This window comes from Electrophorus electricus, chromosome 7 (genome assembly GCF_013358815.1).
Source record: "Electrophorus electricus isolate fEleEle1 chromosome 7, fEleEle1.pri, whole genome shotgun sequence".
NCBI classification, from domain to species: Eukaryota; Metazoa; Chordata; class Actinopteri; order Gymnotiformes; family Gymnotidae; genus Electrophorus; species Electrophorus electricus.
This window is the reverse complement of record NC_049541.1, coordinates 2,286,624-2,310,350: the sequence shown is the minus strand read 5'-3', so window position 1 is coordinate 2,310,350 and position 23,727 is coordinate 2,286,624. Positions and strand designations below refer to the sequence as shown.

The 23,727-nt window shown below is 44.0% G+C and overlaps 1 protein-coding gene across 1 annotated transcript in view; it reads right to left on the bottom strand.

Moving 5' to 3' along the window:
* Positions 1–23,076, bottom strand: part of LOC113581944 (piezo-type mechanosensitive ion channel component 2) — a 64,875-nt gene extending 41,799 nt beyond the window's left edge. Inside the window, exons 1-7 of the mRNA XM_035528275.1 lie at positions 22,436–23,076; positions 16,650–16,745; positions 12,765–12,890; positions 7,729–7,771; positions 4,121–4,283; positions 1,967–2,246; positions 1,401–1,614 (exon numbers count right to left, since the gene is read on the bottom strand). Coding sequence (XP_035384168.1) covers positions 1,401–1,614; positions 1,967–2,246; positions 4,121–4,283; positions 7,729–7,771; positions 12,765–12,890; positions 16,650–16,745; positions 22,436–22,499 — 986 coding nt within the window. The 5' untranslated portion in view covers positions 22,500–23,076. The remainder of the gene's footprint in view (positions 1–1,400; positions 1,615–1,966; positions 2,247–4,120; positions 4,284–7,728; positions 7,772–12,764; positions 12,891–16,649; positions 16,746–22,435) is intronic.
* Between the last annotated feature and the right edge of the window lie 651 nt (positions 23,077–23,727).

Genomic DNA, 23,727 nt, shown 5'->3' with positions numbered 1-23,727 from the left:
TTGGTGGTGTTGGTACAACGCTCTAATCACTCTATTGGTGAGCTACAGGAGCTAAAATACGACCATGAAAATGAACAACCACCCAAAACTTTTTTTAAAAAAATCCCAAACTGAAAAAAGCAGGCATCCTTCTTTGAGATTTGCACCTAAAACCTTACACCTAGAAACAAGAATTATATAAAGACACTAGAAAATGAGCCTGTTACTGCTAGACCAAAATAACGGCTGGTATGAATCACAACTCCCAAAGGAGTGCTCTCTTACAGAGCCCATTATATTGCCAGCATATCATCGGCGCAGATGAGAAAAGGTGTTGAACGGCTTCTCGGACCCGTGCCTCCAACCACAGGCTGACAGATGCACGGTGCACATTCATTTCAGAGTTGCAGTGATGTGCTACAGTACAGTACAGTACTGTGCTGCAGGGCACAGGAGCACTAAGGCATGCATAATTTACTACGGAGGTATTGATTTGAAAAAGTGCTCGGGGCCCCAGACCTCATGGTCCATCCAGAACTCAGAGGCTGCTGAGCTGGTTGGCATTCAGAATAACGCGGCACTCCGAACAGAAATCTCTCGAATGGCGAGGGGTCATATGAGTGCACACACACTAGCACCCTTAAGAGAAGGAATGTTCGTTAAGAGATATCGCGTCCATTGGGAGTGGGCATGGTGAATTCACCTTGCTGCTGTACGTTTACGTAGTGTGATCAGGAGCCAGTCACGGCCTACGTTTTTAAGGATATCAGTGACACCTGTCGCGACAGATTTGCTGTATCTGAATATTTCGCTGGTGACAGTTTTTGCCGCATCACATCTGTACTCCAGCACACGGGGTTTGACATGAAACCGTGATGTTAAAGCGCAGGCTGTCAGCTGTAATCCGAGGGTATGCATGTTCTTATCAGGGGAAAACCGTGTAGGAACGCCAGTCCCGTTCCTAGTCGGTCCTCCCCTTCCGGAACACTGACGTGAAAAGACCATCACTGCTCTTCTGTTCCTTGCATTATTAGTGAACTGAAAGTGGCTGTGTTACTGGCCTGGCCAAGCTCCATTCCAGAGGACGTCCAGATCCTGCGCATATATGCTCATTACAGCCTGTCTTGAAGTGCAAAACCAAATAAAACACAACAATCTTAGGTATAATTATATTCATTTGTTTAACTACTCTGTCCACTGAAATGTAGGGACTATGTATAACATGATTGTAATTGCTATTAAGGTTCACCCACTAGACACCTTCAAATACCCTCAAAATAACATTACATTCAGGCACTTTAACAGCTTGGTTTAATTTCACATTTGATGTGCTGGAGCTGAAAAATTGAGGCAAAACAACAAATTTTCACTGGCCAAACATGTCTGGACTGAGGGCCGGGACTACACATTTGGTGCCAGACCTGATGTAGTGGTCGTCGGGCGGTATGCTCTCCTGGAAGAACTGGAACTGGTAGAGGTAGAGCACGAGGAGGTGCCCTGCAGAGAAGATGGCCATCAGCACGCACAGGCAGCTGAAGAGGAGCGTGTCGAAGCTTCGGCAGAAGGACCACCAAGTGCACAGCGCCAAGAAAACGAAGAAGTACACCGCCGAGGTCAGCGAGGGCAGCATCATGCCTGCGCCGCCGGGAGTCAGGGGTCGTGGGGGGTAGGGGTGGGATAAAGAGGAGGAGCATCTTAAACAGCTAAAAGCACATGTGGAAGTCAAATCTTTAATGAACGCAGGTGGGCAGAAAGGAACCGTGACAAGTTTGTAGGTCAGGTGGCACTCCCTTTGCTATATACGTGTATATGTTTGAAATGAGAAATTTAGAATTTTTCCAAATTATTTCTCGATGGATTCTTTTTTTTTTTTTAAATCATTTTATTATTTCTAGATAATGTTTAGATGAGATCATTAGTGAGCAGTGGTAGCTCAGTGCTTAAGGTACTTGACCTTATAAAGATCTTCTGGATGGGTTGTGTATACCTGTTAGACCCAGCAGTATGGTCACCACCACCTTGCCTGCCGTTGTGATGAGTTTACCGATGCTCTCCTTCACTTTGGACGCCACTGTTGCCACCAGACGCAAGACCTTCATCTTGGCGCTCTCCTTTGGCTCCTCCTCCTCCTCCTCTTCCTCATCCTCGTTGTTCTCCTCGTCCTCGTCCTCCGCCTCGTCCTCGGCATCAAAGTCCTCTTCGAAAAGCATCTCATCATCATCGTTGTTGTCCTGGCAAGGGTCCTGCTTCTCCTCTGTCTCGCCGTCCTGCTCGAGGCGGAAGAGAAATGACGGAGCATCCTGAAACATCTATAAACCTCCTCCCTACACCTCCCTAACCCTCCCTAAACCTCCTCCGTGCACCTCCCTAACCCTCCTCCCTGCACCTCCCTAACCCTCCCTAAACCTCCTCCCTGCACCTCCCTAACCCTCCCTAAACCTCCTCCCTACACCTCCCTAACCCTCCCTAAACCTCCTCCCTACACCTCCCTAAACCTCCTCCCTACACCTCCCTAACCCTCCCTAACCCTCCCTAAACCTCCTCCCTACACCTCCCTAACCCTCCCTAAACCTCCTCCCTACACCTCCCTAACCCTCCCTAAACCTCCTCCCTGCACCTCCCTAAACCTCCTCCTTACACCTCCTTAAACATTCCTAAACCTCCTCCCTTCACCTCCCTAAAAGTCCTCCTAAACCTGCATCTCATCAACTACAACATATAATAAACCTAACAAGCTCTTAACTGCTCTGCACGTGTGGCATGGAGCCGCACTAATGTCGCAGCACTTCTGAACTCTTCCCATACCAGCAAGACAGCGTCTCACGTCCTGTGTGCCCATAAGAGTAACACAGTGTCTCACGTCTTGTGTGCCCATAAGAGTAACACAGCGTCTCACATCCTGTGTGCCCATAACAGCAAGACAGCGTCTCACATCCTGTGTGCCCATAACAGCAAGATAGCATCTCACGTCCTATTTGCCCATAACAGTGAGACAGCGTCTCATGTCCTGTGTGCCCATAACAGCAAGACAGCGTCTCATGTCCTGTTTGCGAAATCTTTAATGCTCTGCTGTCCCGAATATGCATTCAGACAAGTGTGAGACCTAATCGGAATCTCAAAGTTCCTTTTATCCTAGACCTAGTATTAATCTAGTTCTGAAATGGGATTAATACTAATCATTCCATGACACGAGAAGGTGCTAACTGAGCATTTATACCCATCAGGCACAAGCTGAAATAAATTGCTGCAAAATGCACTGAAAAATACACACAGCTGCAGCTTAAAAAAACCATCTTCGACTTAACAGTCCAGCACCCAGCAGTAATAAATCAGCAACATTTAAGCCCATCCAGTCAGGTTTGGCCTTCACGGGGTGAGATGTCTCAGTGTGGGAGACGCAGTGTAGCAAAGTTGTTCAAATTAGGCCTCGGCATCGAGGAAAACCAACTCTGTGGCAGAACTCTTTGGAAAAAGAAGCTATTCATGGAAGATGGACTATTTCATTCCATGCAGTGAAGCCTCGTAAGAAGTTCCTCACAGGGCTACTCTGGGATTTGCGTGCCACCCAAAGCTGCAACTGTTTAAAAACCGAAATCATAAATACGGTGACGTGGTCCTCATATAAGGAGCCTGTAATTTCACCGGGATCCTCTGATGTTTACAAGCCTCGCCAGGGTAACGTGCAGTATGATGTTACTGCGGAAAGTGAGCACTTCAGTGAGACTTCAGCTCCTTTGCTCTCTGTACAAGTTTAAAAGCTGATTTAGAAAAAAACCACTGTTTAAATGTAGCAACAGCCCTATGAAATATGTTTGTCTAAGGAGGGTGCGTGCCAGAGCATGTGGGAATATCTCACTGAAGGATAAGTTTGGTCATTGGATCGGGTTTCTTCAAATGTGGCCACACAATACTAAACTTTTGGAACCATTTACATACCAACTGCTGCACCTAGACACGGCTCTGGTAAGAGCCCAAGCCAATGACAATGGGAACCACATATTCAGATTAAACTGAGTTAGGCTTAATCAGACTTAAATTACATTTAAACTTAAGAAAACAGATACTTAACATTCTTAGTTTGCATTTACCTGTCAATGTCTTTTTTTATTGCTGTTGATCTGTGTGTGTGTGTAAACCTCACCTGTTCCTCGGTCTTGAAGTCCTGGTTGTACTGTACCATCTCCTCCGCTGGTCTCTTCTGCTCCGTGCTTCTGCACAGCAGCCAGATTCCCAGGCCGGCCATGAACATGCCGATGTCTGGGAGGAACACTCGGATACCGTTCCCAGCATCCGCCCCTACAACGCTGACCAAGCAGAGGACACTGAGCTGAGCCAATGAGCTCAGCCAATGAGATTAGCCAATGATCATAACCAATGAGTTGAGCTAATGAGCCTAACCAGTGATCTGATCCAATGAGCTTAGCCAATGAGCTGAGCCAATGAGTTTAGACAAAGATCTTAACCAATGAGCTGAGCCAATGAGCTTCACAGCCAACCAAGGACATGCTAAATCACAGTTGAACATGGTGATGCTGACAATGATGTCTAGGTTTCAGCAAAGACACATCAGTATATGACGTTATCTTGGACCTGAGACATATTTTGATGTAATACCAGAGGCTTGTTTCATCTTGTGGCCTGCCTGCATCTTTTAAAAAAAAGAAAACTCAATTTCAGCACTGTCACTGTCAAGAAATGCTAATAAAGTGCTCAGCAGCTTACTGAGAAGCCTTCCACACCCTTCAACCTGCAGCCTCACTGTCGCATGTCTGCATAGCTTGTGTGAGCAAACTGGGAGTTTGGGGCTTTGTTTTTTCCCTTTTTGCTATTTTCCAGCTAGGGCGTCTTGCCTGTCTGCTGCGTGACTCCGTGCCTTGGTTGCTCTGGTAACTCCCTGCTGCTCTACCCAGTCCAATAAACTCGGCCTTGCTCCATATTAAAAGAAGGCAAATAAAACCCATGCCAGGTTCTCCAGTGTCCACAGTGAAGTCTTTCTGTAAAGCGCTGTTCTGTGCAGGAAGGATTGCTTCCAAACATGTTTACTATTTCAGGGCTCCATTAGGGTGTCTGTAAAATACCATTTTTGAAGGGGGTGGGGTTCTTTGAGAAACACTGTGCTGTTTTGTTTTTTTTTAAATGCATGAATAGTTTGAACTAGCACTCAAAGTCCGTGAAGAGAAAGCCATGGGATGTCGGCGTCTTGCAGGCCGAAGACACCGGTGGGGAACAGGGGGAGAACAGCGAAACCCGCCAGACAGATGACCCCCCTCACACCTAGGCATTGTGAAATCGGGATAATGCGGAAAATGATGATGATCGGAATTACTTTGTTAACAATTACTTGTGAATTATTAATGCTGAACTTTATGGTTTCCTAATGGTGACTACAGCCACAAATAACACTAGTTCATGTAACCTTAACGTAAAAGATAAGACTGAAATAAAGATCGTGCTCATAAAGCTCTTAGCAAATATATTTATTTTAGCACAGAAGCGTTCTTTGTTTCTACAATGTCTTTCCATTCCCTGAAGCCTCCTTCTGAATCTGATTAAACTGTTTATGATAAACAACCCTCCCTGTCACGCTGGTTATGCGAAAACGCTTTTCAATTGTTTGCAGTCCATAAAGTACGGTTCCCTAGGGCTGGCATGCCAAAATAGGAGAGACCGCGGCTAGCGCTTCCCGCCGACGGAGCTTGCCTCGTAAACACGAGCAGAACAGCAGCAGGCAATGGACATCGCAGGGCTGGCTTCCAGTTCGGCTAGTGGGCTCGGAAACACTCACTCGGATTAGGGAATGTTTCACTGTGCCTTTTAAAGCTCTCCAGAACGCTGCCCTATGTGAAATGCAAATGTTCCTACAGTGTTTTCCAAACGCGGCGCCCGTGTGCCCCATAGGCATAGGTGGAGGTGGAGGTTGTGGAGGATGATGGGAGGTTGTGGTGGTGTCAGATCATGGGGAGAGAGAGGGGGGTCAGGGGTGGATCTCAGGACACTGTTGCATAGTAACCGCTGTTGATGAAAACGCAGCTTAACGGCGTCTCGGGGTCCGGACGCAGGCTTTTTAACCCCCCCCCCCCAATCCAAACCCTCCTCAGTAACAGTGGATGCGGTTCTAAGTCAATTTAGTGTGTCGGTTTGCTTGCGCTCCCATGTGTCCGTGCCAGGTTTAAGAGGGAGGAGAGAGGCATCGGCCTGCTCCGTAATGTCATGGCTAAATGCCTGTGCTGGAGTAACGAGTCAATTAGGAACATAAACAGTTTACATTTCAGCTTCCTGCTACTTTCCAGTGGCTTCCTGTCCACAGCGCTGTTGGGAAAGACACACACACACACAAACGCACACACACACACACACACACACACACACACACACACACACACACACACACACACACACACACACACAACAACAACCAAAAAAAAAAAACTACAAAAAAAAAATATCTGAGAAGCAGTTTGGATGTTCCCGCACTTAGGGAAACCACGGTTAATGTGAGGAGAACCTCACGAGTGCATCCACGTGTCAAGGTAGGTTCTGAAAAAGACTGTGAACAGGAGGGCATGTGTAATTGGGTTTGGCCAGCTTCAGGCCCTCACTAGCGGAGAGGACCTGGGCTGGAGCCGAGCGGAGTGATGGGCAGATAGCTGGACACGTATGTAAGTGCCCAGTAATGCTGTTTGTCTCTGTTTGTTTCCTGCTAACAGGGCAAGTGGTGGGCCGCACTTACGCAGGGCAGGCAGCTCGATAGTTTAAAAATACCAAAACATCTCCCGCTCAACCGAGACTCGAAACAACTGACTGCGGAAGACTACGCCAGCCAGTCATTTCGTGCCGCTCGCAATCGTCGTGAGCGAGAGCTGCTCCAAACCCACACCAGACCTTCTTCACCTGAAGGTTCAGCTCTTGAAGTTGCAAGGCACAAATTCATCTGAGTGTAACTTTGCAGTGACTGCAAAATCTGTGCGGAAAAGGCCGGAGGATGAATCCTGGTTGACTGACCAGGGCGGCAGTCTCACAGTCCAGTGCCCTAAACAGTGAGTGATGATTCAGAACTGCACTGCTGACAGTTTCAGCCAGAGAGTGAAATACACTAAATACAAGAATTTATTCCAGCGCATATACAGGACAGGGCATGCAATAGAAAGTAGTTCACTATATATAGTAGGTGCACGGATTTGGCTACGATATACAACCCATTCTCTTTGTTCAGTGAGTTAGATGGCGGGTGTCAGACTCAAGTCTCAGAGGGCCTTAGTCCTGTAGTCTTTACGCTGATCTAACACACAAACACGCCAGAGCTCTGTTTCCCCAAATTGCCGAGAGAGAGAGAGAGAGAGAGAGAGAGAGAGAGAGAGAGAGAGAGAGAGAGAGAGAGAGAGAGAGAGAGAGAGAGAGAGAGAGAGTTATCATTGTAATACTTGCTCTGCTGTTTAAAGATTATCTCTTTTACGAGGCTTTAGGGGAAACCCAGCGCAGATCAATTCTTGGTATAAGGTTGAATCAACCTCAGTCCCGTGTGTTAAGTCAGAGAAAACACTAAACCCTGCTGTCTCCAGGGTTCGGTGACGCTGGGTTAGATCTTTGCTCTGTGTACTTGTGAATATACTTCAGTATTTGTATTTGACTTGGTTTTGCAATTCAGAATATGTTTGCAGGCTGTGAAGCAGACGTCAGGTGTCCAGAGGTGTGAATATGACTGTGTAATCCAGAAAGAGTCATGTCAGAATGATACGATTCATTCCTTACCTCTCAAATCCTATCTGTCGTATGGACTTCTCCCACCCCGAACCTGGTGGGAGAGAAAGAAAAAAAAATGCTTTTGATGCTTTTGTGAAGTGGGGCGAGCGAACAGAGGGAAAACTGCCAAGACAGAGACTGCAGGTTCCAACTAAATCTCTGATTGATCATCATTCTGGTATTTAAATTCCAGCTTCCGGGATTCTTTATCCCAAGAACTGAGAGGAACCTATGGCTGGACTATATCCGGACTACGGCTGAAATATGGCTGGACTATGGGTATAATTATGGACTATGTACAGGCAGTAGCTCAGTGGCTCAGGTACTGGACTAATAGTAAGAAGGTTGCCAGTTCAAACCCCACCACTGCCAAATTGCCACTGTTGGGCCCCTGAGCAAGACCCTTAACCCTCAATTGCTTGAACTGCATTCAGTCAGGCTAAAAGTGTTAGCTAAATGCTGTAAAGTTAAAAGCTATGTCTGTACTACAGCTTGACTGTGTCTGGACTGCATTAAGGTGTTAAGAGCAGCAGTGCATCACTTCAGCAAGAGCTGGAGTGTTTACAGCAATCACTAATCAATATGTGTGTCCATGTTGTTGGTAAATTACCTGTGTAATTAGATGTTGGCTTGCCCTTTGAGGCTTAGCAACTGCTTAGCCTCTGACATCTCTGTGATATGAATCTCCTTCCTTTGAGTCAGGCTTTATATAATTATTCTCTATCTGTTAGTTTAGTATTCTAGACTGCTGGGTCACTCCTGGAACGGCGCTCCACAACATCAAAGCTGAGCTCAAATTTACAACCCCCTCAGCTGTTCAGATTTAGTTTATGTACATGTGCATGTGTGTTAACACTCTGAAGACTAAGATTGTGGCTGTGAAAAAAAGAATTACATAAAAATAGAATATATAATTAGAATAATTACTAGAATAGTAATTATAGTAAAATGATATACATATAACACTACATACAACTATAACTATACATTATTATAATAACACAGAATAACTCTAAACTCCACTGGATTATGAAATATAAGAACACAATGCCTATATAGAATTTAGACCTCTGAAGTTGCAGTTACCTCTGACATGCTGTAATGTAATAATTATTTTTTAGTTATAGCTCAAAAAGAAAAGGACCAAAAAATGTTGAACATGCAAGCACAGTATTTTTCTCCCAGGAAACAAGATTACATACACCAACAGCTTCTCATCAAACTCACATCCTAATAAAAAAATCTATCCTATTCCTCTCAGGAACAGCGATTCACTATCGACTCAAAGGGCCAAATTACGTTGCTTCTTTCTGTCACCTATAAATGAGAAATATTTTTTACTATAATGTTACAACCTGCTTTTTATGTTATTGCTAGTGATAACTGTAAGTGCAAAGGGTTATGGGAAAAGTGAGGATGTTTCTGGGTATGTGTGAGCAAAGCAGCTAGAAACAGAAATGTCTAGTCAGGCTCTGACCAGCACTGGAGACGCCATCCAGACAAAGCAGTTTGGCATTCCTGGTGCTCAACCAGTACAAAGCCGGCTAGCAAGTGGAGGGGGGTTTTCCGCGCGCCTCACCTCCTCCACACCTGGCAAACACCACAACTAAGTTCACCTTCGCCCAATTTCCCAACACCCCCAGACCCAACGCTTACTGTGAAGAGAGTGTCAACAGTTATCAGTTATTCTATTCTAGCATCTAGTCTAATTTGCTTGGAGGCTTTTGGTGAGACGTATCAATAATCTGGTCCACTGCTGATTCGTTAGACTCCCAACAGTATGGCGTCTAGTTTCAGTGCTCCTCCCACGGGATTGGCACATCATTCCCATAGGCAGGATGAGTTAAACGAACAAGCAAGCAGGAATACAAGCTTTTCTACTGTCTTCTCTTCTCTTTCTCTGTCTCTTTCCTTGTGTCTTTCTCTGTATTGGTTAATACTGTGCGCACTACCCATGTGCTGGGATGTGTCTTTCTCTGTATTGGTTAATACTGTGCGCACTGCCCATGTGCTGGGATGTGTCTTTCTCTGTATTGGTTAATACTGTGCGCACTGCCCATGTGCTGGGATGTGTCTTTCTCTGTATTGGTTAATACTGTGCGCACTGCCCATGTGCTGGGCTGTGTCTTTCTCTGTATTGGTTAATACTATGCGCACTGCCCATGTGCTGGGATGTGTCTTTCTCTGTATTGGTTAATACTGTGCGCACTGCCCATGTGCTGGGATGTGTCTTTCTCTGTATTGGTTAATACTGTGCGCACTGCCCATGTGCTGGGATGTGTCTTTCTCTGTATTGGTTAATACTGTGCGCACTACCCATGTGCTGGGCTGTGTCTTTCTCTGTATTGGTTAATACTGTGCGCACTACCCATGTGCTGGGATGTGTCTTTCTCTGTATTGGTTAATACTGTGCGCACTACCCATGTGCTGGGATGTGTCTTTCTCTGTATTGGTTAATACTGTGCGCACTACCCATGTGCTGGGATGTGTCTTTCTCTGTATTGGTTAATACTGTGCGCACTACCCATGTGCTGGGATGTGTCTTTCTCTGTATTGGTTAATACTGTGCGCACTACCCATGTGCTGGGATGTGTCTTTTTTGGCAAGCAGTAACTCAAGCCTGTAAAGTCAGAATGCGAATGATTCCGGTCAGCACAATGCACCGGAGCTTGTGATGAAACCTGGAGAAAGACATCGCCTGCTTAGTGGGGCTTTACTGAGAGAGCTCCTGGTCAGGTGGGATAAAGTGTGGGTGTGGATGTGTGTGTTTGTGTGTATAAATATGTGTGTGCATGGGTGTGGATGTGTGTGTTTGTGTGTAAAAATGTGTGTGCATGGGTGTGGATGTGTGTGTTTGTGTGTAAAAATGTGTGTGCATGGGTGTGGATGTGTGTGTTTGTGTGTAAAAATGTGTGTGCATGGGTGTGGATGTGTGTGTTTGTGTGTAAAAATGTGTGTGCATGGGTGTGGATGTGTGTGTTTGTGTGTAAAAATGTGTGTGCATGGGTGTGGATGTGTGTGTTTGTGTGTAAAAATGTGTGTGCATGGGTGTGGATGTGTGTGTTTGTGTATAAAATTGTGTGTGCATGGGTGTGGATGTGTGTGTTTGTGTATATATGTGTGTGCATGGGTGTGGTTGTGTGTTTGTGTATATATGTGTGTGCATTACATATACATGTGCTCATCCACATGTTTGTCACATTGTCTCGATCTTAGTCACTTCACAATAATTGCTCAGGCATCAGTTCTCCCATTGTGGTTACTAGACAAATGTATTAATGACTTATTTGTCAAGGCAAAGATAGAACCAGGAGACAAGGGTGTCATGGCAACGGAACATCATACAGAGTGCATTTCCTGCTTCTGACTTTGGATCAAAGAGTCACGAGGCCTTTGGATGCGAAAGGGGGAAACCAGGAGAAAAATGATTTTATTCCAAACAAAAGTGAATGGCACAATGGTTCAAATTAACTTGAACAATTCGTCTTTATAGAAAATGCTCATGTTAGTATTGGTCTGAATTTACAATCTACGTGTGTCTGCTTGTTAAACTTTAGAGTAGTAAACACCTTTTGCATGCTTTATAAATGCAATTACATTTTTTAAAAAATTGAAAAAGGTTTTATTCACTTTTGTATAAAATAAATGTAAAAAATGTGCCTGCCAGGGGTTTTGGGGTATTGCGAGACAATGAAAAGGTTCCGCATTTCATTTGGAAGTTTTTCTTAGTATTCTGTGTATTTTGGATTCTAATTTATATCGTATTTTATTTCAAATATAAGCAACATTAATGTCTAGAAGTGACAGGGATGATGACATTTCAGACATTTATGACACACCACTGACAATACACTTGCATTTCAATGTGTTTATAAATTACGAGACTACACGATCCTGTCATTTAGACAAGCACACTTGTGATCTCTGCTGTGATCTCCTGAGCCAGGCTCTACCTGCTAGTGTGAGCTACGATGACGACAATAGCCCAGAAGCAGTCCTGCTTCAGTGTGTGACCTTATGGTTTCAGTTTTGAGTTTTATGAGCTGCACACCTTTCCTAAGAAAAGCCCTTCGGACCGGCCCACTGCCAAAGTGCCCCTGTCCTGTCACTTACAGTAAGGAAACTGGCATGTTCGGAATACATTATGGGTGGGTTATATGCATTTAAAAGTATTTTGGGAAATTAGATACCATTGTCACATTATTGTGATATACGAGATACTTCCAAAATTACCATGCTAAAATATTTAGCACTTTGTTTTTACATAGTAACATGTAACTACTCAGGTCCAACGGGTCTCTCTTTCTCATGATCTCCTATACCTCATTCTTTCTCATGATCTCCTATGTCTCATTCTTTCTCATGATCTCCTATGTCTCATTCTTTCTCATGATCTCCTATGTCTCATTCTTTCTCATGATCTCCTATGTCTCATTCTTTCTCATGATCTCCTATGTCTCATTCTTTCTCATGATGTCCTATACCTCATTCTTTCTCATGATGCCTCATTTGTACCAGTGACAAATATTTTGAAGGCAGCTTTTTAGCACATATTACCACTACATTCTACCAAATGTTCCATATATTTTATAATATATGACCACCTATGTATCATCTCTAATTATGAGATAGCAAGTACCTGTGTATATGTTAGGACAGATTTTTACCAGAAGTCTTTAAAAAAATCCGTAACAGTCTGAAATTATCTGGCAAAGAAAATGTCTTACTAACACTGGTACTTTTACCGGCCTGTTCTCAGTACCCTTATTAGTACCCTTCCTGTGACCAGGCTGACTCAGCATCTGTCTGTGCAAAGCTGAGGGGTTTTTCACAAAAGAGAATGTGACTAAAAGAATCAAACGAGCATCAATTAACTCAACGAGCATCAATTAACTCAACTAGCATCAATTTGATCTCTTAAATATTGCAATGCTCTTCAGAAACTGGAAGACATCTGTCATTTCACCCATAAGCAGACTAGGCACACTCCACTGAGATGTTGTGTGTTTGGTTGCGAATCACACTCGACAACTTGAGGGACTCACAGTTGAAGCCGGTGTTGATGGCGTTCCCTGCCAGCAGGCTGTTGACGGTGATTTGGTAGATGACGTGGAACAGGAGGAAGGTTGCACTGGTGAAGCACAGGGACTTCAACAAGCGCCCCGTGTGGCCTGGAGGGTTACAGCAATGTTAGGACCAAGGATATACCGCCTCTTAGCCAAAAGCAACTTTAACAGTCACTGAATAACTTATTGAAAAATACATGTAATAAGTAATACAGTCACCAAACAACTAATATACATAACAGAGGTCATGTTAGGTCATCAGATTGGCAACAAAAAAACCCAGACAAATTAATAAATAAACCCATTTATTCCATACTAACAGTGATATCCAGCTCGTTTAAGACAATACAAAGAATTCACAGAAACTTCAAAATAGCCGAACCACATCTCTTTAGAGGTTGTGTGACGGTCGTCTGTCTGATGAGTGTCCAGGTCCCGCAGGTAAAGCTAGAGACTCCCAGCATGACATGACATTCGCCAGACTCCAGCTGTGGCGTGTGTGGGCCTTTATGGAGCAGCTATGGCTGACTGGCAGAGCTGCGCACAGTGGCTGGGGTGCTGACCCTGCTCGACAGATGTGTGCCTGCTCCGGGTTAGCGTTTCTGCTGGGCTCGCTAAAGCGTATCGACCCCGGCCGCTTCCCTTCTGCGTTTGGAGTTGATCAAGCTCAAACGAAGCGTTTTCGCAGCTACACCCTGTTTAATGTGTACATCCACGGCAAGGTTAATAACACCACACGGAGCTTTAATTAATGTAAATACCCCAATTATCCAATAACATTCGCAGTCACTGTACTGTTGGTACGAATTCTCATGGCTTTTCTATTTTCTCCCTGCAACTAAATCTCTAAAGCTTTACAAAGTCCTGAAGCACTTCGCGAGGGAACACCGTGTCCAGTTCAGAGACTCAAACCGGACACGGGCCTGGCTCGAGCTGCGCTTTGTAAACTCCGGAGCTGAAGCGATCCGGGGTGATCAGACCTCGTGCCTGGCCCCGGCGGTTACCGGGGGGACGGCGAGGCTGAGGCCCAGCGTGCCACCCCGTGGAGAGCAGTACCCAGTCCCACGCGAACGCGAGCGCGACGAGGAGAAGGCTAGTGCTTTCCCACGTGAACTCATACAGTCAGACCGCGTGCGCGACAGGCTATGTGAGGGTTTCCATGCTGCGGTCAAACGTCATAACGTTTTCTTGCTTAGTTAGCGAGGAATGTGGAATATGCAACAAAACTTGCAACACGCAAACGTTTTTTATGAGTAGACAAGAAACACTGGAGACACACCACAATACAGAATGCTATTCTATTCAGTTCTATTCTTTTCTGTTCTACTCTATTAGTTCTCAGGTAATAACTGAAGCTGAAACCAGATTGACTTCATGCAATTAACTCTGCATTCTTTGTGTTGCAAATGCCATTCAAAAATATTCCAACAAATTGCACATTTCTTCACTTAATGCTACAATGCAGTTTGATGTGTTCACACTGACAAATTTAAATGCAGCTTTAAATGTTCTGGTACCCCTCATTGAAAGAGTACGGAATTAAAATAAAAGGGCAACAGGCCAATTAATGGTTATTTTAGTTCGTACATACTTCCCAACGTGTGTAATAGGCTGGCTAAAATAAAAACCATCCTTGCACCTGAGCTCATACTGCAGGGACATATGATAGAGAACAGCTTGTAAAGAGAGTTATTACTATATCACTTTCCCCATCTGTAATAGTATATCCAGAATGTCTGGTTTCATCTTTAAAGTCTGTCATGTGTTTGCTCTTCTGTCTATGTGTCTCCGCTGATCTGCCACGGCCTGTGTGAAACGCTGTAAATAAATGCTTCCATGCGTGTGTGCTCTGTGTGTGTGTGTGTGTGTGTGTGTGTGTGTGTGTGTTTGCTTATGTATGTGCTAGTTTGTGTTCATTCTGTGCTCTGCATACGATCTACGCCCTGCACCTATTCTTGCCCAGTGTCCTGTGCGGCAAGCCGTCTCCTCGCCTGCCTGAGACAGGGACAGTAATCTCAGTCGCCTGCTGTCACACCTATCAGAACCCACCGGTGTGTTTACATCACATACATGACATCAGAGGATCTGGTCCGCTAAAGAATCTTAAGGCTTCAACATGTCAGCATGCAAACTCTGAAAAAAGTCACATCTGAAATACATGTATTTTGAAATATATTAATATACGCTGAGTTGTGGGGCAATAGAGAATGCCAATGTCTCTCCATCTGTCTTGTTCTGTATATACTTGGCACTGTCATCTACCAGATACCATTATCCGGCGCAATGTATAAATAACTGCTACAAGAAGAAAACAGTTTGGTGGGTTAATCTTCAGGGCTGGTCTTAGACTAAACAGAGGTGTTTTCACTGTCAGTTTAATTTGATCCAGAATTTAAACGAAGTCTGAATGGCCAACACCTGTTCCTCTTCATCTATCACCTTCATCTTCAAACCTGGCTGGCTATAATGTTCAAAAGTATCAGTACATCCTCCCACAGCTTCTGGACCGCAAGAGCTGACAGCTTGAAAATATCACCATTAAAAAAAAAAAAAAAAAAAAAAAAACTCTCCACAAAACCGACCAGGACACGCTATTGTGACCCGGGAAGCCATTAGCAGCACGTGACTCTCAAATATTACTTCTGTAAGGCTTACGGAAAACAACCTGGAACAGAAGGGTATCAAACATTTGTTCCAGTTTCAAGTGCTCATTCAACAGTGGTCAAATTGGTTTGAATGCTGAGTAAACATCGAACTGTCTGCAGTCTGAATGTGGCGTGTGTGCATACGTGCGTGTGTGCATGTGTGTTTTTTAAGCAACCTGTGAGGTACTCAAAATACACCCTACAAATGGCATCACACGACCTACTGAATCTGACTGATATTCCAGTAGATTACTAATGTAGAGTGTACGGTGAGCATTGGAGCTGTCGCGTTTCACCGGTGTGTGTGTTTTTCTCTTTGACTCAGTCTCTTCCTCTCTCTCAGAAATAGTATGGATGCGCAGAATTTCCACAGTGATCCTGTACACTTAACCAAAGGAAACAGACAGCTATCCAGTACGATGGCGGTTATTATCACCTCTGAGCCTTCTGTCGTGATGGTTCAGGCTGCACCACCATTTCCAGGTATTTCGCGACCACGCAAGCCTTTGCGCTGCCTTCACAAACGCGGATGCCAGAGTGCATTTCCTGCGCGGTTGGGGCGGGACTCTTTAACTATTGATGAGGATGTAAGTGGACCACTTTAGCAACTCGCGTCTTCATGCAATCGCTCCCTGCTCCAGGAGAGACTGTGGCGGCGACGTCCCTGACCTCCTCCTGACCTCCTCTTGACCTCCTCTGGACGTCGCCCGTCTCTGGAAATCTCTTTCCGTCGCACTTTGACGCACGTTAAATCTTTATGATGAGCGTCCAGGCGTGCTGCCAAACCCTCGAGCTAAAGTTTCTTACATAAATGATTCACAAGAGTGGAAATGTATGTGGGATTGTGTACAAACACAGTTTGCACATGAGTGAGGTGCACGCGGCAAAAAAAGAGTGAAAAAAAAAAAGCGCCAGGAATGAAGCGGAAGGAAATTCATTTGAAATCCAAATAAATATGTCAGCTCTTTCATTAGAACTCTGTTGACTGTGTCTCAGAAGGAAGAGCACCTTAGCTACTCTAAACGTACCTAAAGCCTGCGCTTCACTCATTTATATCTTAAAGCAAAGGTTTCGGGATCTGCACACCGGCTCGCATCAGCCTGGCCAAAGTGAAGCCAGCCACGGCGCCTCTCTTGACGCACAGAACACGGAACACAGGTTTCCTTCCATCCCAGCGGCAGGGCCGCGATGCGTGCGGTGAGCCGGGGGCGACCCTTACCCTGCATGGTGGGGCCTGAGGGCTCAGGAAACAGCGGGATGAGCAGGAGGTAGATGAGGTAGACGAGGGAGAGGCCGTTGTACCTGCACAAGCATGCTGTGGGGAGAGAGAGAGCGAGAGAGAGGGAGAGAGAGAGAGGGAGAGAGAGAGAACACACAAGACCATGCGGCACAGGGGTTACACGGAGGGAAGCGCCATGATGTCATACACAAGCTGTCTAAACAAAGCTTCACGTGGGTGGAGGATGGCTCTCCAGGGCCAAGCTGTCATTTGTGGGGTTTTTTGAGGGCGTGAGATGTTAATAAAAGTCTTAAAAATCGTAACAAACATAAGAGCTTCTTCTGTAGCGCTCTGAACAGAGGCGCAATGCTATGACGTGTGTGACAGGGTGATATTCCACACTCATTCCGGGGTCTTCCTGGGACAAGGCTGCAGGATAAAGAAAAGGGGAAAGAAAATGGAAATTGAATACAAAGCAGTTAAAGGCAGAGATTAGATTAAGATAAGTCAAACAAATGATCCCGATAGCCCGAACCAAAGTAAAGAATTCAAACGTGAGAAGAAGAGTTATGGCCCAAATAAAGCCCCTGTGTCACAGCAACGGTTAGTTATTATTTTCCTTGCAGCAAAACATTCATTTTATGACTACCATGTTTTGGAATGAGGATAAAAGAGAAACACAACATTCATCTCAGAGAGTGAAAATCTACCAAATCCGCAGTAAACCTTCCCAGTGTGCAGCTGTGTCTGAACAGGACTGATCAGTGTATGAAGGTCTGTAACACTGATATTTGAAGTTACAAAGGCTATACCTCCAACATATCAATCCAAGCCCAGCAGCAGGTATCGACAAGGAAATAAACTACATCTGCCAAAAATAAAGAAATGAACACATAGCTTCATTTAAACAGGATATATGAGCAAATTTTATATCAAATTTTATAAGAATTAATTTTTTTTGGACACACATATTTTCTTCAGACTGGAGTAGGTGGTTGTCTATGTGTTCAGATGAGAATAGGAACATACTTAAGACAGTGCAGTGTTATTCTGTAAAGGGGATTTTCATGGACTCAATCAACTGATATTGGCGATTTAGTGAATTTCGACAGCGTAACAATGTTTCCATCAATCTGCAGCTTGTAGCTATTGTTAAGCAGGAAGCGTGTGGACTGTTAGTTAAAGAAACACTCTGCTGTAAATCCAGTTACCACCCAGTGCAGAGACTAAACTACGCGCCAAAACTAAACCTACTGCCATTCCATCAGCAAACGTTTAAAGCCCAAAAGCAATTACATAACAACATAAAATACAACTAAAACTGCAGACAATGGCGAATAACCACGCTATGCAGAAGAGTTTTGGGGGCCGACTCCCGTCAAACCCACTGATAAACAGGGAAGCGGCACCAGTGAAGTGAAGTCTACGCCAAGTCCACGTCTTTATACCCAAACAGGCAGTTTGGAGCTCTGTTATGTTCAGGCGAGTTTACGTTTTCATAAATTGTTTTTGGAAGAAAAAAATCACCAACACTAAAAACATATTTAAATTCATAAACACACATATATTTGTCAAACTTATATTAAAAACATATCATAAAACAATGTTACTGTTTTAGCAAATATTTAACATGTTTAATGTTTAAATATGTTATGTTTAAGTGTCTAATAAAAACAAATTTAAAACAATGTTAATGTCAGACCACAACTGAGACATGTAAAGTCAAAGTTGTAAAGTTATTTGCAGTAACAGTTTCTGACAATACTCAGGTTCATTCATTGTTAGCCATGTTAGAGCGGCTAAAATGAACTTGGGTCGATTCTTTCCTCAGACAGACATAAGGAATTTCCTAAACAACGTTGTAAAGTGGAAAAAAAACAACAACTACAAAACTAATGAGGTTAAAATAGGAAATAAGCACCCACTAAATAGCATTATGGAAACCATTAAACATACATATATAATCACAACAGATGTTTAATCCAGCTGTAAAAGAATGGAAGCAGAGACAAATACCAGAAACACAAAGACAAAGAGGAGAATTTGACCCGAGGGAAACACTCAGACACTGCTTAGGCAAATGGGCCCATGTGGCAACTAAGCAATGTGAAGTTTAAATTTATTACAATCATATTTCGTATGGTTGTATACAATCATATTACAATAATTTATCCCCCTTTTTTGTAGCAGTCGCATGGACTCACATTCACCAATTAGTTCCTCATCACTGTTTAGTTTAATCAGATCAAGGTGTCTGCGCGTACCTTTGCATGGCCAGACCAGGTCTAAATACAGTGTGATGTGTAAAATGGCCTTATCTTTAATCTTTAATTACCTACAGCTGTTTTGTATCCTCCATGTGCCACAGGACAGAGAGGGGATGAGGTGTATATTATCTACCCTGTAAATAAGCCTTACTGAAGAGAGCTCATATGCAGTGCAAAACTTCAAATTCAAAACTCTCATTACCTACTGGAGCATATTTCCTCTCCTTTTCTCTCTCTCTCTCTCTCTCTCTCTCTCTCTCTCTCTCTCTCTCTCTCTCTCTCTCTCTCTCTCTCTCTCTCTCTCTACTTAAACTCAGTACAAGCAGCCTATTGCCTGTGTGCACATATGCTCATTTGCTCATAGAGATGCCCTTTTTTTAGGTTATGAAGAGCAGCTCCCCTCTTCCAGGAGTGCTACGCGTTTGTAAAGCGTTTGCGTTGCCAGTCCGTCGGCTCGTACAGCAGCCGAGCGAGGCTCGGTAAAACCACGTCTCGGAGGCTCTGCATCTGTGTGTGAGTCAGCCTGCTTAGTCAGGAACAAAAACAGGAAGCACTTCAGACAGCACTGGTAGGCCTGGTTTGGACTGGGTCTCGGGGGTTTCATGTACGGGCCACGTTTGTGCTTCGGATCAAAAGCCTGAGCAGGCAGATCTCCATTGACCCAACTCTCGACATGCAGCATTTGCAAACGTAGTAGCCCAACTCCAAAACCTGTTACATAATAATCCGGTTCTCTGAGAACCGGCTATGACTGTTGGCTATGCAGGCTATGACTGTTGTAATAAACAGAGTCCGGTCGAGAAGCGTTGAACAAAACAGCAGTGGCTTCAGAGTATCGGGCGGCTTTGATCAGAATAACCCAACGGGTCAACTCAGACTAAGCGACTAATCTGATCGGCGATACGTCAAGCCGGCGGGAGAAATTAACGCCTGTTGAAAAGGGAAAGTGACCTTTGCATTTACAGTCATGTGGCCTAAGAACATTTCTGTCACATCCACGTCCAGGAACCATTACTGATTATGATTTGACCTTTGCACAGGTCTCTAAGACTTAAACATCAACATCAAATGAACTGACATATTAAACCACATGTTTAAAAAGGCCGACCTTGATATGTTTTACGCAGACAGAGCAAACATATATGTACAGTCAATTAACATTGAGCACACTACCGTACATGAGGAAGTAGCAGTACGTTTACAGCCGTGCTGATAAACGCAGTCTTCAGACTACTGCAGTCCACAAACAAACAACGCTGCCATCAAGCCAGTCCCACTGCATTATCTCGGTATTTAACTTAAATTCAGTTTAGCCCAAATGTCTCACTGCCTGTAAACTATGGAACGCACAATTAACACAAACACCATCTCAGGGTGTTATAATGAATTACTTTGAGCATTCTCTATCAATTACAATCATCTGTCCATTATTGTACTTCTGGGGTAAATGGTGTCATGTCCTGTGTATTTCACAATAAATTGCGCCTCAGTATAGATATCTCATCATCATAAATAATGTTAAAAATTCTCACGCGAGCCATCGCATCTCACGGGTCTCTGTGTTCTATTTGTCTTCATTGTGCTTGTACGCGTCCTGTCATCTCTGTCATGTTTTTTTTTTTTTTTTTTCCAGTTTCCACGGAACATTCCTGTGACTGACCTCTGATCATCACCACTTACAAAACCTCCAGTCATCAAATATTAAAGGTGTGTTTACGATAATGGCACTGCCCATTTTTCTCTCCTCCGATGCCGCATTATTAATTCATGCGGTTAAAACGACTTTCCAGCGATTAATGGGGATGCTCCCTTAGCTTCTCAGGACTGCTTTCTGAGGAAAAAGAACAGACTCCTGCAGCGGTCCGGCGATACATTACGGGCCTGCAGTGCTGAGTGGCTCTTTTGGAGGGAACGCGCCATGCTGCTGGTGTCTCACGCCCGGAGAGTTTGAGTATTAGGGGTATCGTGAAGTTAATTCTCTTTGGTTGTGGTCACCTGTTTATCAAATGATGTCAGCTGCATTATCACATTTACATTTAAGACGTAGTGCTGGCCAACTGATGCCTGATGGGTTATAAAAAAATAAATAAATACAGAGGTTAAAATAATAAAAGAAAACACACGACTTTTCAGATCAAACAACAGGCAGACTTCAGGTTCACTAACACTGCACTACTGGCACATACATTGTGAATCTGCTGTTAGAGTCTGTGTGACCAAAACCACCCAGTGACAGAAACCGCTCAATAAACGTCAATACTACATTTCTGGGGTACACAATAACAAGAACTGTGAATATGATAATATCCTGATACATCCTATCCTGGACTTCATGCCTTTGACCCCACATTTTTATGATTGTATTATCAAGTCTGATTCTAGCCTTAAGTCATTGGGAACTGGAGGACATGATTAATATCACAAATATTACATTGTATGCTACATTATATTATTAATATTACATCTTTCTATGTTACCCATATATGTCCTACATATTTTACCTAATCTTGAGTTGTTTAAAAGATTAAAGATTATTTACAGTATTGTGGCATCATTAGATATACCCTCTATACATAATCTCTATATATACCCTCTATATATAACCTCTATATATACCCTCTATATATAACCTCTAGCCTGCTACTGCTTTTTTGTTCTTATAACTCTTATCAAATAACAAAGGACTGTGTTGTAGTCAGATTGTACCTGTGGTTAGATTGTACCTGTTTACTAACTTAAACTAACAGCTGTACAATTACTATATATATGTATATACATAAAACCGGCCTTTTCTTTAAAATAAGGTGAATGCACATTAGCAAGAAATAATTATAATTAAGGAACAACCGCTTGGGTACAATAAGCTAGTTTGACATTTTTCTGAGAAGAAGAAAAAGTACTTTGTAATAATCGGTGTGAACACTAAAGCATAATGGTTGCTTGTATGTGGACATTATGACCGCTATACCTGTTGTTGGGTTAGACGCCTCCGATGCATTCGGTCCTATCCAACATCCAGTAGCCATACCTCTGATCCTGCACGAGCATCAAGACTTTTCTCCAGCACTGTCTTTTAATCCTGAACACCCTCCAAACGTAAAGAGCTTGAAACAAGGTTCACATTCAGCTGTCAGTGCGGCACTGCGCAGCTCCGCGTGGAGGAACACGAGCCTCAGGCGCGCTCGCCAAACACGCTCCGTGACTTATGTTGTAGTATTTATTGGGATTTTTGTTTGTTTGTTTATTTGTTTGGGCATAAATACATTTTACTGGCACCTTCACGCAGCGACAGCAACACTTAGACTATGTTTAGTGGTTGACTTTTTCAGGTTAACAGACCAAAAGACCCCTAAACGGTCCCATCACGAACAGACAGGTAGACGGTACTTTATACATCCCGGGGGAGAATTCCGAGCTTCAGCAACAGTGTACACAAACGACAAGAAACAAAGAGGATACAAAAACAACAAAAAACAGATATAATCACTGTTTCCATCTGAGGGTTTAGTACTCACTCACCTGCTGCGAGGCAGAATGGCAGTAACAGCCTGAACACCAGTCCGCACACAACCTCAGACGCCATCGCCCGTGAGCTCTGTCACGCAGCTCAGCTCAGTAACGTCCGACGGAAAGGTCCACGGTCCCGTTCAGAAATGTGCGTCTCCGGTCTCTCCTCATCATGCGCGCGTCTCTCTGAGCGCGCTTACATGCGTCCCGTAAGCGCACCGATTTATTTCCCGTTCCCCGGTTGCAGTCCGAGCTCGCGCACCCAAACGAACGACTTTCTCGGTCTGCAGACTTCACTTAGGGTCATACCTTTGTTTCAAGTGATAGCCTACTGTGGCAAAATGAAGATACACGAGAACAGCATAGTCTACTAATCACGATCAGTAGTATAGCAAAAACCTTTTATTACGCGTGCGCTTCCGTTCTCCGTTATTTCGTGCTGCCGGGTAGAGCGCCTCGCGGTCAAGAAGTTATCCGTCGGTCCTTTGCTCCGCTCACTTGATGCGCTCGATTCACGGAAAAAAAGGTCACTGTTTGTAGGTTAGCATCGGGCAAACATTTTTAACTCCTTTTTAATGCCACATAAAATGTCACATATTTTCTGGACTCCGTTTCAGAGACGACGCACCGCGCACCTCGGTCAAAAGTCCAGATCTGCACGGGCACAAATGTTGCCCACCCAGAGCCCAGTAGCAAACCACTTCACGTGCAGCGAGAAGGTCTGCGAGGCGGGACTAAAGGTCTCCGAGGTACTTCCACTCCGAAGCTTCATTTAAAATTCAAGGAAGATTATTGCTTAGTCTGTCTGACAGCAAGATTTATTTAATTAATACGGGCTAATGCAGAATCAAGTTTTGGACCACATTATTTTCCAGGGGATAATTCAAATCCCCTGTATTAGTCACCCGAGCCAAGGATGGTGAAAGAAGAGGAAAAGAATCTCCTAAGGCTGACAGTCTGGGGCTCTGCGAAGGCCCATCTGACAAGTAAAAGCACATTTGTTTTTGCAAATATTCCGGACCTGCTTTATTCACACGAATGTTTTTAAAGGAAGTTTATAAGTCACTATAAATGTAATATATTATAAAAATAAAGATATAAACATTCCGTGCAGCTGCCTGGACCTTTGACACAAGGCAAGTTAGTTCTACGTTTTCACGCTGTTTTTGACAAACTGACCCTACCATCAGTGGTTTGGGTCATCAAAAAAAATAAAAGGTGAGATTCTTGGGTCTAGATAAGGTTTCTCCAACGTTTGATCAAATCCAGTCTTCCCGAGTGTCAGACACCCTGCATCTTTGCAA